This window comes from Protobothrops mucrosquamatus, unplaced genomic scaffold (genome assembly GCF_001527695.2).
Source record: "Protobothrops mucrosquamatus isolate PMUCROS unplaced genomic scaffold, P.Mucros_1.0 scaffold1744, whole genome shotgun sequence".
NCBI classification, from domain to species: Eukaryota; Metazoa; Chordata; class Lepidosauria; order Squamata; family Viperidae; genus Protobothrops; species Protobothrops mucrosquamatus.
The window spans coordinates 38,037-53,940 of NW_015387887.1; the positions used below are offsets into that span (position 1 = coordinate 38,037).

Below are 15,904 nucleotides of genomic sequence, written 5' to 3' on the forward strand. Positions count from 1 at the left end.
TCCTTCTTTCCTTCCTCCCTCCCTCCCTTCCTCCCTTCCATTTTCTTTTTATCTGTAATCGTAATTCTATATTTTGTAATTCTATATTATTAAATGTAAGTTAGGCATTCTAGGAAAAAATATTTTTGTGGCGATGTCTCATCAGAAAATGCCCTTCCTAAAGAGGTCCGTCCACGGTTTCATCTGTAACTTCTCCTTTTAAAACATCTGTTCTCTCTGGCTTGTCCCTAAAAAGCTTTTTTCCGCTGTTGGATAGTTCAGTTATGTTTTCTTTTCCACTTGCTTATTTTACTATTCCTATTTTGCTTTGGCATTACAAGCACCTGGGGAAAAGTCCCAGCCGTGAAAAATGGCAAAGAAATATATTAAATGCCAGGGCTTTGCCCAGCCTTTGAAGTAAGTAAACGGTCCCTGGGAAAGCTCTGTTAAATATATAAATATCTGGGAAAACATCCGTGCAAAAGAACAGGACTGAGCCCCTGCAGGATTCGGCCTCGTCCTTCACCAGGGTGGTGGCCTGTGTACAATTGTCAGTGTGTTCCTGTTGCATTAATAATGATTCCAAACAAGAGGGGGGAAATAAACTGGATGTTAGCCTTTGCATTTTATGTAAACTTTTACCCTTTGTGGGTTCTCTGATTAGTCTGAGGAATAGGTCTAGAGATTTAGAGTAGAGAAAGATCACCCCCATAGGAATAAATGTAACTAATTTAAATACTGTAGCCCATTTGAATCCCGGCCTTAGCGCTTTGCATGCCCTTGTGCTCCTCTTTGTATAAACCTGCTTCTCCTGAATTGTTTGTTCCAATGCTTAGAGGATATGTAGAGCGTCTTAAATTGCACCGAACAGGCCATCTGATGTCCGGAAACTGAGTTTAAGAGCTGAATTCCAAATTTCTTTTGGACACAATCCTTCTCAAAGCTTGAGAGAGCTTACTGGAATTGTTGGGGAAAGCATTTTTACTTCAAAAAACAAAAACAACCATGAGAACTGCTTTTATTTCTCTTCTTTCTCCCTTTTCTAGACTGGTGAGGAATCTAGATTTCACCGCTTATAAGTTTGAAAACTATGGGAAAGAATTTATCAAGAAACAGAAGATGAGCCCAGATGCCTACATCCAAGTGGCACTCCAGTTGGCCTTTTACCGGTACGTGAAGGAAATATGTTGACCGCACTCATTTCAGTCCAGGCCAAATGGCCAACTATGTCTTTCCTTCCTTGGTCTGTCAATCCTCTGTGACTTTCTCTACAGCTTCCCTTAATGCAGACTGTTTTGGAAAAGCTACACGTTACACAGGAGTGACCAACTGGGACGGGTGTGGAGCTGAGATACTTTAACTTTAGATCCCATCTAAATCCCAGAAAAAACATGGACCTTAAAATTGGTGTCCGCACGTGGCTCTGAGGAGGCGGTTGGGTTTATTGATAAAAGAACCCAGTGGAAGCACATTAGTGGCCAATGAATGATAAATAAAAAGCATATAATTCAGTGAAAAATCAGGAGAGCCTGCTGTCCACTTTCTGGTCAAAAGTCCAGGCTGTTCAAAGGTTCTCTGAAGTTTAAAAAAAAAGTCTTGAAAATAAAGGTTCGTTCTCTGAGCTTGTGGGTTGGTTTCCAAATGTTTCGTTACCAGGCTAGGTAACATCTTCATCAGAGATATCAGTGTCAGTATTCTTCTGTTTATAAGGGCTTCAGGTGTAGGTGTGTTGAGAGAGGGTCTTGTGATGGGTCAGGTGTGAGTGTGTCAAGTGAAGGTCTTGTGATGGGTCAGGTGTGAGTGTGTCACGTGAGGGTCTTGTGATGGGTCAGGTGTGGGTGTGTCAAGTGAGGGTCTTGTGATGGGCCTTGTGATGGGTCAGGTGTGGGTGTGTCAAGTAAGGGCCTTGTGATGGGTCAAGTGTTGGTGTGTCAAGTGAGGGTCTTGTGATGGGCCTTGTGATGGGTCAGGTGTGGGTGTGTCAAGTGAGGGTCTTGTGATGGGTCAGGTGTGGGTGTGTCAAGTGGGGGCCTTGTGATGGGTCAGGTGTGGGTGTGTCAAGTGAGGGTCTTGTGATGGGTCAGGTGTAGGTGTGTCAAGTGAGGGTCTTGTGATGGGTCAGGTGTAGGTGTGTCAAGTGAGGGCCTTGTGATGGGTCTTGTGATGGGTCAGGTGTGAGTCATCAGTGAAGGTCTTGTGATGGGTCTTGTGATGGGGAGGTTACACCAGGTCAGGGTCAGTGGAAGGTGAACTGCTGGGTGGACCTTACATGAGTTGGTTGGGGGTCAGTGCTGTCTCTGGTTGGCTGGCTATGCAGTTGATTTGGATTCTGAGGGGTTCAATTGATCTACAGTTATAGTTAAAAATGAAGTCCTAAACCCAACAGGAAACAAAATGGTAAAATATTCACCTGGATCAGAATCCTATCATTTTTTTCTGGCTCTGTACAGCTTCGCTAAGGGGATGATCCAATCAGGATTTTATTGTCATCCCACTGTAGGTTGAATATGAGGCTGGTTCCCACCTACGAAAGTGCTTCTCTTCGTCGCTATGAATGCGGGAGGGTCGACAACATCCGCTCTGCCACTCCTGAAGTGTTAACATTTGTAAAAGGAATGGTAGATAAGAAATCAGCTCTCCAGGTATTTGTGGCTTATGTTTTGTGCTTATATATGCATTCCATTTCTATCCTGTCTTTCCTCTGATAAAGTACCCAAGACAGCTAAGAAGACAAATCTTTCACTGTGGGAGATGATCGATTCTCTTGTTCTCCTTCCTCTGTAAATGGTTTGAGGTAGATAGGTTGGAGGATGCTTTACTTCCGTCCTTCTTTGCTTGTCTAGAAAGGACAGGTGAATAGACAGGAAGAGCAAGAAAGAGAAGAAATACCTAGACAATTCTGGGTTTTACAAGGAATCTGTCAGGGCCCGCTTCAATACCTCATCCTAAGAAAGCAGAACTCGTGGAAGACGTTTCTTCCGAAAGGAACTTTTATTAGGAGAAGCTGATAGCAGGCATAACAGACAGGATCTTAGGCTTTCCCGTTCAGATCAATAGGTTAAAGGAGTCCCAAGCAAACCCCACCCCAATAGTTCATCCGGTCGGTTCGAATGGGCCAATCCCCAGGTGTTAAATCTGTTGTGGGGAAATACGGATAGCGCCAGCCCATCTCAGGGTTATAGCGGTGTTTGTTGGGTCTTCGCACCTTCCCTTCCGAATAGGAGATAGGCCAGATGCCCGGAGCCTCATTCTTTCCTCCCCACTTTCAAATTGACATCAAGGAGGACTGTTCAAAGAGTGTATATGCAGAGACAGCGAAAGAGTTGCATTGTAGCAATAGAGAAAAACAAGGAAGCAAACCGCAGCGTCTTCCCGTTTCCCTTCCAGGAGTAGGACAGAACCCAGAGGAATAGAAGGAACAGAGTTTAGAATCAGAGTTAGGAAGACACCCCCCCTTAGAAATACGGGTTCTGACAGAAACCCTTGCTGGTGAGTAATCCTTGGTAGATGCCCAGTGATAAAAGCAATACTACGCAAAGCTGCAATGCCTACTTAGTAAGCTCAGTGGAAGCTTTAACAACTCATCTTAAGGGGTCACGATCATGCACTTGCAGAATCAGTAGAATTGTGCGTTGTTTAGTCTTGATTTTCAACAGGTGCTTCAAAGCAAGTGAGAAGAGAAATAGCACCAGCCTGAACTCTTTAAAGCACCGGTATCTACCCCTGGGTTCTCGTAGCAGCTGAGGAGAACAGGCATACAAAATGTAGCTGCTTTAAAGAGCTCCTGCGTGCTGTGAGCTACTCTTTTGCTGATCACACCCAGCTAATTCTTGAGATATTGAAGCATTTAATGACTGGTGTGTTACTATTAAAAAAACTGTGTTTATTCCATTGGTTTTAGTTAGACTGAAGCTGTAATCTTAATGGGTTCTGGGGAGGGCTTTCAGGTATATTGAGTGGAGAGTTGTTAAGAGTTGTAATCCCATCAGATTTGGGCAGCACCACATTGGGGAAGGCAGCCCTAAGGAAGGGTGGACAGAACAGCCTCTATCTGCACTGTTACAACTTTGTGTATGTTCTTTCTACATGCCTATAATACAAGGAGAAATAACATCTCTATAGCATATGAAGATTGACATATAACTACTCAGTTCAACTTGCATTCCCACCTTTTTCTCTATTTTTTTCTTGAAGACTGAAGCTTAACCATGCATTTTCAAACTGGTGTTGTATGACGTTTTAATTGAAGCATTGCAACATTTGAAATAAAAGGATAAATTTGTTCAAACCTGCATTCTAGTTTAGTTCCACTCTCAGGGCAGGCTTCCAAAGGCATCTGCACCTAAAGGAATTAACCAATGAATTATTTGGTTGTAAAAGTAGTGGAATTTCCCACGTGGATATATATATACATTTAGAAAATGTCTGTGCTCTTTTTTGTCTACAGAATTCTGAAAAAATGCAGCTGTTTAAGAGTGCAATAGCAGCTCAGACCAATTACACTGTTTTGGTAAGCATCTACTATATGGAAAAAAAAATAGTTCCTTGCTTTAAAAAAAACTATCCAGTGATGATGATTATGTAATCCAAGTACTTCACTTTCTAGAAATAGGGGGGGGGGGGTGTTGTTTATTTTCAACTGTATGTCTGGTATAGAATTTGTTGTGCTTTAAATATTTCAAGAAAGGTACCTACAGAATGAATTATGTAGGTAAAATGGCTTTCGAATGCATTCATGTACTTTTTAATGTGCAATCCCTTGCGTGCTACTCAACTACTTAGCCACTAGAGGGTAGCAAAGCTATACTTCAGTGCTGCCCTCTAGTGGACATTGAGACCTTTGCATCCCAGATCTGATAGTCTTATTTAAAATCCTAATATGGTCTTCAGGCTAAAAAATTCAAAAATTCCACCCTCCAAAATCTCTGTATGTTGAAGTCATTTTGAGACCAAGAAGCCATCTAGAATTCCAATAAGAAAACCAAACATTGGATCCTGTGAGGCTTGCAAATTGAAGAAACCTCTTGAATTTCTGGGAAGAAATAGAGGGCAAAGGAATAGAATTTTGAATGCCTGCCAAAGATTCCCCAAATCAGTTTATACCAAACATAAGACTTCTCTGTAACAGCCTGTTCCAATGACTGTCCAATCTCTTCTTGAAAACCTCTGAAGATAAGCCATTTTACTGATTAATTGTTCTCACTGTTAGGAAATTTCTCCTTAGTTCACGGTTGCTTCTCTCCTTGATTAGTTTCCATCCGTTGCTTCTTGTCCTGCCTTCAGGCGCTTTGGAGAATAGCCTGACTCCCTCTTCTTTGGGGCAGCCCCTGAGATATTGGAAGACTGCTATCATGTTCCCCCCTCGTCCTTCTCTTCATTAAACTAGACATACCCAATTCCAGCAACCGTTCCTTATATGTTTTAGCCTCCAGTCCTCTGATGATCTTTGTTGCTCTTCTCTGGACTCTTTCTAGAGTCTCAACATCTTTCTTTACATCTGGTGACCAAAACTGGATGCAATATTCCAAATGTGATCTTACCAAGGCACTATTAAGTGGTATTAACACATTGTGTGATCTTGATTCTATCCCTCTGTTAATGCAGCCTACGACTGTATTGTTCTGCAATGTTCTGTTCGGCTCCATTTTCCATGTGCCCAAGATCTGGCCATCATTCCATCACAGTTACAGTAGCAGCAATAGAAGAGTATGATTGCCCCTCAGTTTGACTCCTGGCATGTCATTCTTCATCTCATCTGTTTCCCAACTAATTGGACCTAGAGCCAAATCCAGCATCCATCTTCCAAACGTCTTAAGATCTTTCCTTCACAATCTTTTTTCCAGAAGCAATTCTTCTAGCTGTAACATAGATAGCCTAGGTCAGGGGTGTCAAACTGCCGGACGCATCACGCGGAAGTTGCTCCCACCCCATTGCCGGCAATGACAAAACAGTCCCGATACGTTGCGCGAGGTCACGTGATGTCGCGAGTTTGACATGTCTGGCCTAGGTTCTTGAATTATTCCTTTCTTAGCCAATGATTGTAACAAATTAAACTTTGCACCCTTAGCAAACTGTGAAGGATGTGTTGGCACCCCCTTTATTATGTTAGGACACAGCGATCTTTTTCTCTTTAGACAGGACATTAATCTACCCTGGAAGCATGTCAGTGCTTCATGCCAGTGCTTATAGCCTTATAAATCACACTAGATAGGACAATATTTTCATTGATCCTCCGATCCATGGTGGGTGGAAACCACGGTGACCTCGATTTGATCATCTTTCCTTGCACTCATTCTGATGCCAGACAGGCCAACATTGGATTCTTGTTTTCCTAAAGATCCATGAACAGTTATTTATACTTTGCTTGCAGTATTAGTCATCTGCTTTGAAGAATGGTTGGGTTGTAGCAATGAAAACTTTTTTTAAAAAAAATTCTGGGCAGAATCTGATTTTCTGTCTCCCTAAAGAACCCCACATTATGTCTATAAACACATTAAGCTACATGTCTTTCGCTGACATCTTCCCTTTTGCAGTGTGGGAAAAAATGTCCTAAGTCAATATACAGTTTACATGGTATTGCAAAGTTTCTAGACAAACTATTGCAAACATTAATGAAAGTAGATTAATATTACCGTCCTATAAATTTATCAAACACGGTTTATGATAAAAAAAATGATTAAAACCCTAGAAGGGAAATACAACAAGGTTAAGAGAAAAATCATATACATTTACATAAAGCATTAAAAATATAGAATAAAACAAGAACAGTAGCAAATCCAGGAAACAGCACTGGTGAACAAATAAGATATAATAATAATAATAAAGTTGGAAGGGACCTTGGAGGTCATCTAGGCCAACCCCCTGCTCAGGCAGGAAACCCTATACCATTTCATACAAATGCTGTCCAGAGTCTTCTTAAAAACTTCCAGTGTTGGAGCATTCACTGCTTCTGGAGGCAGGTTGTTCCAGTGGTTAATTGTTCTCTGTCAGGAAGTTTCTCCTTAGTTCTAGGTTGCTTCTCTCCTTGATTATTTGACTGATTTTTGACTTATTCGGTCCAATCCAAGACTGAATAGACTGGGATGTCCTTTTTGTAGAAATTCTGAAATATATCTGTCAGCCCCATTAGATTGGCCCCACCAGGAAGATTAACATTTGGCTTTGTTGAGATTGGTTTTGATAACGGAGTTTTGCAACTCTGATTACGCCTGAACCATTTCTGAATGTTATTTCGTAGTTCTGGACTTTAAAAAAAAGCTTCATCCGCTTTTGTCCAGATAACAAGTCCTACTTATCTCTGTCAAGATCATCTTCTCTCCTCTTTATATTATGCCATTGAGTTCAGTAGAGTTCCTTCAAATGGCGAGGCTAGGACTGTGTCCTTCTTGACTTTTCACGTCTAAAGAAGTGTGAATATCAAGCTGACCACTGTCACAGAGTCCACTGGGTAAAAATGAAGAGCAACAAAGATGATCAAGGGACTGGAGGCTAAAACATACAAGGAATGGTTCCTGGAATTGGGTATGTCTAGTTTAACGAAGAGAAGGACGAGGGGGGACATGATAGCAGTCTTCCAGTATCTCAGGGGCTGCCCCAAAGAAGAGGGAGTCAAGCTATTCTCCAAAGCACCTGAAGGCAGGAGAAGAAGCAACGGATGGAAACTAACCAAGGAGAGAAGCAGCCTAGAACTAAGGAGAAACTTCCTGACAGTGAGAACAATTAACCAGTGGAACAACCTGCCTCCAGAAGCGGTGAATGCTCCAACACTGGAAGTTTTTAAGAAGAGACTGGACAGCCATTTGTCCGAAATGGTATAGGGTTTCCTGCCTGAGCAGGGGGTGGACTAGAAAACCTCCAAGGTCCCTTCCAACTCTTCTATTCTGTTATCTTCTGTTATCTTAAAATCTTAAAATGGAAATGATTTCATATTAAACCCCAAAGTACAAATTGTTAAGCTGCAATGATCAGTTCTTCCTTCCGTCTCTGTTTGGGCCACAGGCTATTACAGGCATGGCTATCGACAATCATTTGTTGGGACTGCGAGAGACGGCCCGAGAAAACTTGGAAGAACTGCCAGAATTATTTACTGATGAAACTTATTTGGCAAGCAATCGATTTGTTCTCTCCACCAGCCAGGTGAGTGAAATTTTTCACGGGATTAATCAGAGGAAGGAATCTCCATTATTCTCGCTGTGACAGACCTTATGAATCATGACAACTTGTGATGAATCCGGGTAAAGACTTTCTGATGCTCAACAACTCTTTAAAACGTTATGACTTTTCATTTCTTGGGCTTTTGACAGGAGAAATGAATGGCCAACAGCTGTCTACCTGGGCAATAAACATAGGCAAAAGGTCAAATTAAACAAAATAATAATAATGATAATGATAATGAAGATGATGATGATGATGATGATGATGATGATGATGATGATAATAATAATAATAATAATAATAATAATAATAATAATAATAATAATAATAATAATAATAATAATAATAATAATAAAGTTGGAAGGGACCTTGAAGGTCATCAAGTCCAACCCCCTGCTCACGCAGGTAACCCTATACCATTTCAGACAAATGGCTGTCCAGTTTCTTCTTAAAAACTTTCAGTGTTGGAGCATTCACCGCTTGAATGCTCCAACACTGAAATCAGCCAGTGGTCCAGGTTGGTCCTTAAATAAAACATTGGAGCTTTGCTGGATCAGTCGACGTTCTCTTCCCCAAAAGATAGATCAGAGCTAATTGAGACACTCTCCAGCAAAATACAACCAGAAATATAAAATATGTCTGGCAAGAGCTGAGAAAAGAACCAACTGAACAGAATTTGTAAATATATTTAGTTAAAATTAAATCAAAATTAATTGATTCAACATGCTTAGTATGAACGTCAGTTTGGTCTAGTGCAGGGGTAGGCAACCTCGGCTCTTTTACGACTCGTGGACTTCAACTCCCAGAATTCCTGAGCCAGCCACGCTGAGGGGAAAGGGAGAGGTTTCCAAGCTGAGCCATGGCTGGCTCAGGAATTCTGGGAGTTGAAGTCCACGAGTCATAAAAGAGCCAAGGTTGCCTACCCCTGGGTTAGTGGTTAAGGCACTAGGCTAGAAATCAGTGTTCTGTCCCAGCGTACGTACGTCCTTGTTATTTCACAAAGGCAACCCCTCTTTTAACAGTAGACTGGAAAATAAATCCTTTTTATTTGAGTTACAGACCTGATAATTGTCCCAGAAAAACAAAAGCAACAGAACACTTTTCCAATTAAGACCTTGTCCAAAAGCAAAACGGAGCACGAGTCAAACAGGAAATAACTCACAGACAAAATAAACAGACCATGATCTCTTGACTCTGAAGTTCTTTGCAAATTGTTGCCTCCAGCAACCAGCCCTGCCCACACATTCACTTTTTGTTACGCAGCCCCCAAGGTGTGGCTTCTCACTGCTCCTCCCCTGGAGTCGTCCCATTGCCTCCCTCTGTCCTACTCGTGTGACCTGTCTACGTTTAGGAGCATCTCTGTGATCTTCCAGCTGTGCTTCCTCTGAGTCCGACTCAGCTTCCCAGCACAGCTGGCTCTCAGCTTGATCACGAGTGGAAGGACCAGCCTCTTCGTTAGTTTGTAAGACCTGCAGCTCATCAGAGCCTCCCTCGGACTCTGATGGCTCTCCAGGCCCCACTTCTTCTTCCTCCTCCTCCTCCTCCTCCTCCTCCTCCTCCTCCTCCTCCTCCTCCTCCTCCTCCTCCTCCTCCTCCTCTGATTCCCCAGACTCAACTACAGGGATCACAGGCTGGAACAGAATCACAGCATTCAGGGGTTCATGAGTTCAGATCCTGCCTTAGCTATGAAAGCTGTCTGGGTGACTTTGGGCCAATCACCAGGAGACCGTGAGTTCTAGTTCTGCCTTAGGTATGAGGCAGACCTTGGGTCCAGTTACACTCTCTCTCAGCCCAGCACACCTCCCAGGTTCATTGCTGTGGAAAAAATAGGAGGAGAAGGAAGGTGTATCAGTGATGGCGAACCTTTTAGAGACCGAGTGCCCAAACTGCAACCCAAAACCCACTTATACATCCTCGAGTGCCGGGTGGGTGTGGCCCATTGGGTGGGCGTGGCTGCGGTGGTAACGGCAGACTGGGTGGGACTAAAAAGTTCAATCAATCAATTCCAACTTTGCGAGATCTTTTTTTTCCCCGCGAGAAGTTGAAATTGACTGATTGATTGAACCTTTTTTTTTTTTGCACACGGTGGCGGAGGCCTAAAGCAAAAAGGTTTTATAAAACCCAGCTGAAGGCCTAGGACTGGGGCGACGGCGTGGGTGCCCACAGAGAGGGCTCTGCGTGCCGCCTATGGCACCCGTGCCATAGGTTCGCCACCACTGGTGTATCAGATGTGTTTGCCGTTTTGAGTTATTTGTAAAAGGTGGGGTACAAATAATAAAATAAAAATAAAATACATAAATGATGCCTTGCCAGGTATTTAAGAATTCTCTTTCTCTCAAATATATATATATATATTTAAAAAAACTTAATTTTATGGCAAGTTTCGGGAGGTGCTCCGAGCCCCCGACTCCACCCCTATGTCCTGAATATCAGATGAAGGCTCCAGGTGAGGCGTTCTTATTAAAATCGATCACAAGGATTGCTGGGGTCTTTCAGCCTTCGCTCACGTTGCTGGCTTCAAATGCTACAAAGGGTTCCTCTCAGCTTGCAAAGAGCTGCCAAGCATGAAGATTCAAACTGTTCTCTCTCCTTTGCTCCTGAAGTCAAGATAATTTCATTTCTGGATTCTTTGAGCTGCTCACCCTGTGAGTGCCACGCGTTTCGGTGCGTGCACAGTCTTAATCAACATAACTATGTTAATAACCACTGTATTCCACATTCTGCCCGAGATACGGAAGGTCAGGAATTTTTTTTGCCTCTCAAAAATGGTCAGGGGGAAGCTTCTAATGCACAACGCAGACGAGGAATCTAATAAGTCATTCGATCTCGTCATGTTGTCTGGGGATTTTTTTCAGACATGACTGTGCGTCAGTCACCCTACATAAATTCTCCAAGAAACCATCCATGGATAAAAAAAAGGGGGAGGGAGGAATCTGAATAGCTTGATGGCCTTTGGCTGGGGTACAGCAAATTTATCTGACTCTTCTATAACTCTATTAGTGGGACTAATGGCCTGTCCTATGCCATTAAAAGCTAAATGCCACTTCTGAAAGCTTGTACAGGACAAAGGCAGGAGCGTAAGGATTTTCTTAACCTCCAGCAAACTTGCTTTTAAAGAAAGCTTCGCATTCCACAACAATAATAAACCTCAAAACAAACTGAAAAAAAAAAAAACAAGAACGAAGAACGTAGGACTCTGTCCGTAGGAAATAGCTTCTTGCAAAATTTACTGCCTCCGAGGCTTTTTCGAGATAATAAATCTCTGAGATTTGAATAAGCCCAACTCTTAAATATACACTCAGTAACTGTTCAGAGTTAAGACCGTAAGGAGAAGACAGGCTATTTTTCATATTAGTAGGTTGCCAATGAAAGAGAATTGACAAGCTAAGGAATAATGTTATTTCAAGACTAATGGGTTCCCCCGGAACGTGCAGAGGGCGTGCTCAAAAATCTGATTACCTCTGGATTAATTTGGCAAAGCTGTACACTGCAGAAGATATATAATAAAATGATCCAATTAAAAGAACAGGCATGGCCAGCTCGGTTGTCCACCCACCCAATCATCATCATTCAAAGGGGATTAGGATCAACAAAACTGGACTCTGAGCCTTTGTTTTCCAAACCAAAAGCATCACTTAAGAAGTCCCAGAAATAATTCCCAAATTTGACAGTCAGGTCACGGAGTGGAAACAGTGAATAGGTCAAAGAGAACATAGAACATAGAATAATACAGTTGGATGGAACCTTGTGGGTCCCTAGTCCAGGGGTAGGCAACCTTGGCTCTTTTTTGACTGGTGGACTTCAACTCCCAGAATTCCTGAGCCAGCATGGCTCAGCTTGGAAACCTCTCCCTTTCCCCTCAGCATGGCTGGCTCAGGAATTCAGGGAGTTGAAATCCACAAGTCATAAAAGAGCCAAGGTTGCCTACCCCTGCCCTAGACCATTTCAGGTAAATGCGTGTCCTGTTTGGAAAGCCTCCATGATGGAGCACCCACAACATCTGAAGGTAAACTATTCCATTGGTTGATTGCTCTCACTGTTAGGAAATTTCTCCTTAGTTCTAGGTTGCTTCTCTCCTTGGTTAGTTTCCAACCATTGTTTCTTGTCTTGCCTTTTGGTGCTTTGGAAAATAGCTTGACCCCCTCATCTTTGTAGGAGCCCCTCCAATATTGGAACAGTGCTATCATGTCATCCCAGTCCTTCTTTTCATTGAACTAAATATACCCAATTCCTGTAACCGCTCTTGGTATGTTTTAGCTTCCAGCCTCCTAATCATTTTTGTTGCTTTTCTCTGGACTCATGACGATGAGTTATGATGATGAAGTTATCCCTGGATAACTTCAAGGGATAACTTCATCACCATCATATTATGATGATGAAGTTATCCCTTTAGTCATGTCTGACTCTTGATGATTCTGTCTCTCCATATCTTCCAGTCTTGCATTACTTTGAGTTGTTCTTATTGTCAACTTTGATGGTGTCACTTTGGTAGCCTGGTTTCCTTTTACCACTAACTCTTCCAAACATAATTGCTCTCTCCAGTGAATTCCCTCGCACAACATGGCCAAAGTAAGCAAGATGCAATTTTGTGATTTTGAATGGGTCAGATAATAATGAATTACACAGTTCAAGCACCGTGTTTGGTCTCTGTCTTGGAGCTCAATTGATATTTTAAAATATGTTCAACGAATTGAAGATGATGATCTTTAAATGGGTTTAGCCATTTCTTTCTTCTTTCACTGTCAAAATGACAATCCCAAAAAACCAACTCGTTGTTGCATCTCCAGAGCTCTAGAGCGGTGGGCGTCGGACCGTAAGTTGGCCATCTTTAACTTAACCCTGTTTTGTTGTTCTTAAAATTAGGTTCCCACCACAATGGAGATGTTCTGCTGTTATGGGCCAGTGATTCCTCAAGGCTATGGGGCGTGCTACAATCCACAGTCCCAGCATATCTTATTCTGCGTTTCAAGCTTCAAAAACTGTCCAGAGACCTCTTCCAGCAAATTTGTCAAAGCCATAAGTGAAAGTCTAATGGACTTGAAAGAGCTCTGTACCAAGTCCAGCTTGACCTCGACAAGCCAGCAGGCTAAACTGGAAGGATGTCCTTCGGTTACTAAACCTTGATTCCATGCGTGTTGCAGTCTTTCCCTTCGTCCTCTTTGCAAAATGTTCTTAATGTAGAGTGATGTTTCTGTAAAAAAAAAAAAAGCCAGCTATTTATTAGAGGCAGGAGAACTTTATTTTTCTTTAAGCAAGTATTCCTATCCCTATTTATCACAACAGGAGCTTAAATTATTGAGAAAGCTGACATTTCAGTGCCGTGCAGTGCAAATGTGTGAATAATGTTTGACCCAAAGAATGAAATTACATGCAATTCATCTCAATGTGAAATAAGCAGTTAACGCTAGTATTTTAGAAATAGCTGCTGTGAACGTGCAATATATCCCAGGAGGGAGAGTTCCAACTCTCTATTATTTATTCATTTATGGAATATATAAACCACTTTGGTCTAAGCAGGATACAAAGAGCCACAGTAACGTAGCCAATGCAATAAAAAAAATATACAGCAGGACCTAAGAAATGATATCGTGCTAACAATATTAATTTTTTAAAAAAATCCCAATTTCAAGATCTTAGAAATCCCAAAGGTGCTTTTTTCAGGAGGCAACTGGACTTTGTTTTTCTTTGACGACATTTTGCTTCTCGTCCAAGAAGCTTCTTCAGCTCTGACTGGATGGTGGGGAATAGAAGGATTTATACTCCTTGCAGACCGCTGGTCATTTGTAGCTGAAGAAGCTTCTTGGATGAGAAGTGAAACATCTTCAAAGAAAAACAAGAAAGTCCAGTTGCCTCCTGAAAAAAAACACCCTTGGGATAACTATGACCTGGATGAGTGAGAATCTCCAAAGATCTTAGAAAAAGATGCTTGTCCATCATTTTAAGGATGGATTTGTGACTTCCAGTTCTGATAAGAGTTTGCTCTGATTGAATCTGCTGGCCTAGAGTGACTCTGCCCTCTTTTTTATTCTCTTGAGCAATTGGTCCACATAGTCTTTGGTCTCAAGAGAAACCAAGAGCACCATGGATGATGCTGAAGGTCAGTCAGATATTTCCAAGAACCTATTATAGGAATTATTCTTCACAAGAGCACAGTCAACTCTTTGGGAGAAGATTGGGTTAGAAGCCAAGGAAGATTGGAAGGCATTTTCCTTCTCTTCAATTTCTAAAGGCCATTTTGAACCCTGTATTAATTAATTAATTAATTACTATCTACCTAAAAGGTAAGTGAGAGTAAGAAGCTAATGCCGTATCAATCAGGACAACCTTCATTGTAAAGGCTATAACAGACTATTGCCAGGCTGAACGTGTTCCTTCGTCCCTCACTTTTATCTTCCTGTGATCTTGAGAGGGTTATCTGAGATGTTTCCTCAGATGATTCTTTTGGCCTGGGCTCACGCCCCACCTATCTGACCGTTGCCTTAGTAGTAGCTATTCCTGCTCCTCCTTCAAGCCCATTCCTGACGCCCTCTGCAATTGCCAGCTCAAATGCTTCAACCTGTTATTGTACCTGTATCATATTCTCTTCAGGTTAGTTGTCATAAGTGTTGCATGTTTTAATTGTTTCATTAGGGGAAAAAAAGATGTTACGTGTGCGTGGCTCAGGGCTGAATTGTTGAGTTCTTAGTGTTCGTTGAGCTTGTCTTCTTACAAGATGCTTCGTTACCAGGGTAGGTAACATCCCTCAGGGCACGATGGAGGATCGCAAGAAAAAGATGTCAAAACTTTAGCTAGCCTTCAAGGATTGTGGCTCCAACTTCAGTTACTGTAAGAGATCCAAGCGTGATCATCTGGGGGTTCCAGAATGGCCTGTGAGAGAGCCTAAGGAGATGGGAATTTTGTGTGCCAGGATAATGGCATTTCTTGGAAGGATCAGAGCTTAATGGATATTGAGGGCCTCCTTTGCATGCACTCTATAACTGTAGTTCAATACTTGACATCTCCAGTAAGGACTACGGGAGATGCCTTTCTCATAATCCCGCTGGTCAACGTGAACTGTACTGAAATAATTACATTAATGTCGTGGCTTTTAATAAGGCAGACTGCCCACCTCACTATTCTTCAAATTGCTAGCTCTTGGAACTGTAGTCATAGAATGATGGAATCAGAGATTCTTGTTTCTAGAAGCAGGATCCAATCCCAGCTGTCAGGCCCACAGAATCAAGAAGGACCTATAGAGTTACTTCAGAGTAGTTTATGGTTGTTCACCTACAAACAGAATCTTGCCAGGTTAAAGCAATTATCTGCATGTGTGCAGATATGTAGTCTGTAAATTGATAAGGAGGAACTGTCTTAGCCTTCTTCCTGCCGACCAGACTTTCCAAGCTCTGCTGTTTCTTTGCCCACTGAGAAGGAACCCCTCCTTCCTGTGATTCTAGACCAGAGATCTAGATCCCCAACCTTTCGGGCACCAGGGACCGGTTCCGTGGAGAGAGGTTTTACTGCAGACCGGAGGGGGCGTGATTTCATGTACTGCCTGCATCTCGCAGATGGGGCTTTGCTTGTTTGTGTAGACTGGTTTCTGGCATGTTGCGGCCCAGTGCTGGTCCACGGACCGGGGATTGGGGACCCCTGCTCTAGACTACATTCGGTCACATGACTAATCCATTCCTTAAATTAAAACAGACAGCCTCCATTTGAAAATATCCCACAAAAGGAACCCAATATCCCATTTCACTATCAACTTTTTTTTTATTGCTAGGGTTATTTACCC

At 42.3% G+C, this 15,904-nt stretch overlaps 2 protein-coding genes across 2 annotated transcripts in view; both read left to right on the plus strand.

Moving 5' to 3' along the window:
- Window positions 1-13,257, plus strand: part of CHAT (choline O-acetyltransferase) — a 31,442-nt gene extending 18,185 nt beyond the window's left edge. The window contains exons 10-14 of the mRNA XM_015823021.1: window positions 1,026-1,148; window positions 2,480-2,621; window positions 4,427-4,489; window positions 7,978-8,115; window positions 12,997-13,257. Of these exons, the coding sequence (XP_015678507.1) occupies window positions 1,026-1,148; window positions 2,480-2,621; window positions 4,427-4,489; window positions 7,978-8,115; window positions 12,997-13,257 (727 nt within the window). The remainder of the gene's footprint in view (window positions 1-1,025; window positions 1,149-2,479; window positions 2,622-4,426; window positions 4,490-7,977; window positions 8,116-12,996) is intronic.
- A 957-nt stretch (window positions 13,258-14,214) lies between these two features.
- The window catches only part of CUNH10orf53 (chromosome unknown C10orf53 homolog), an 11,794-nt gene continuing 10,104 nt past the window's right edge, over window positions 14,215-15,904 (plus strand). The window contains exon 1 of the mRNA XM_015823022.1: window positions 14,215-14,230. Coding sequence (XP_015678508.1) covers window positions 14,215-14,230 — 16 coding nt within the window. The remainder of the gene's footprint in view (window positions 14,231-15,904) is intronic.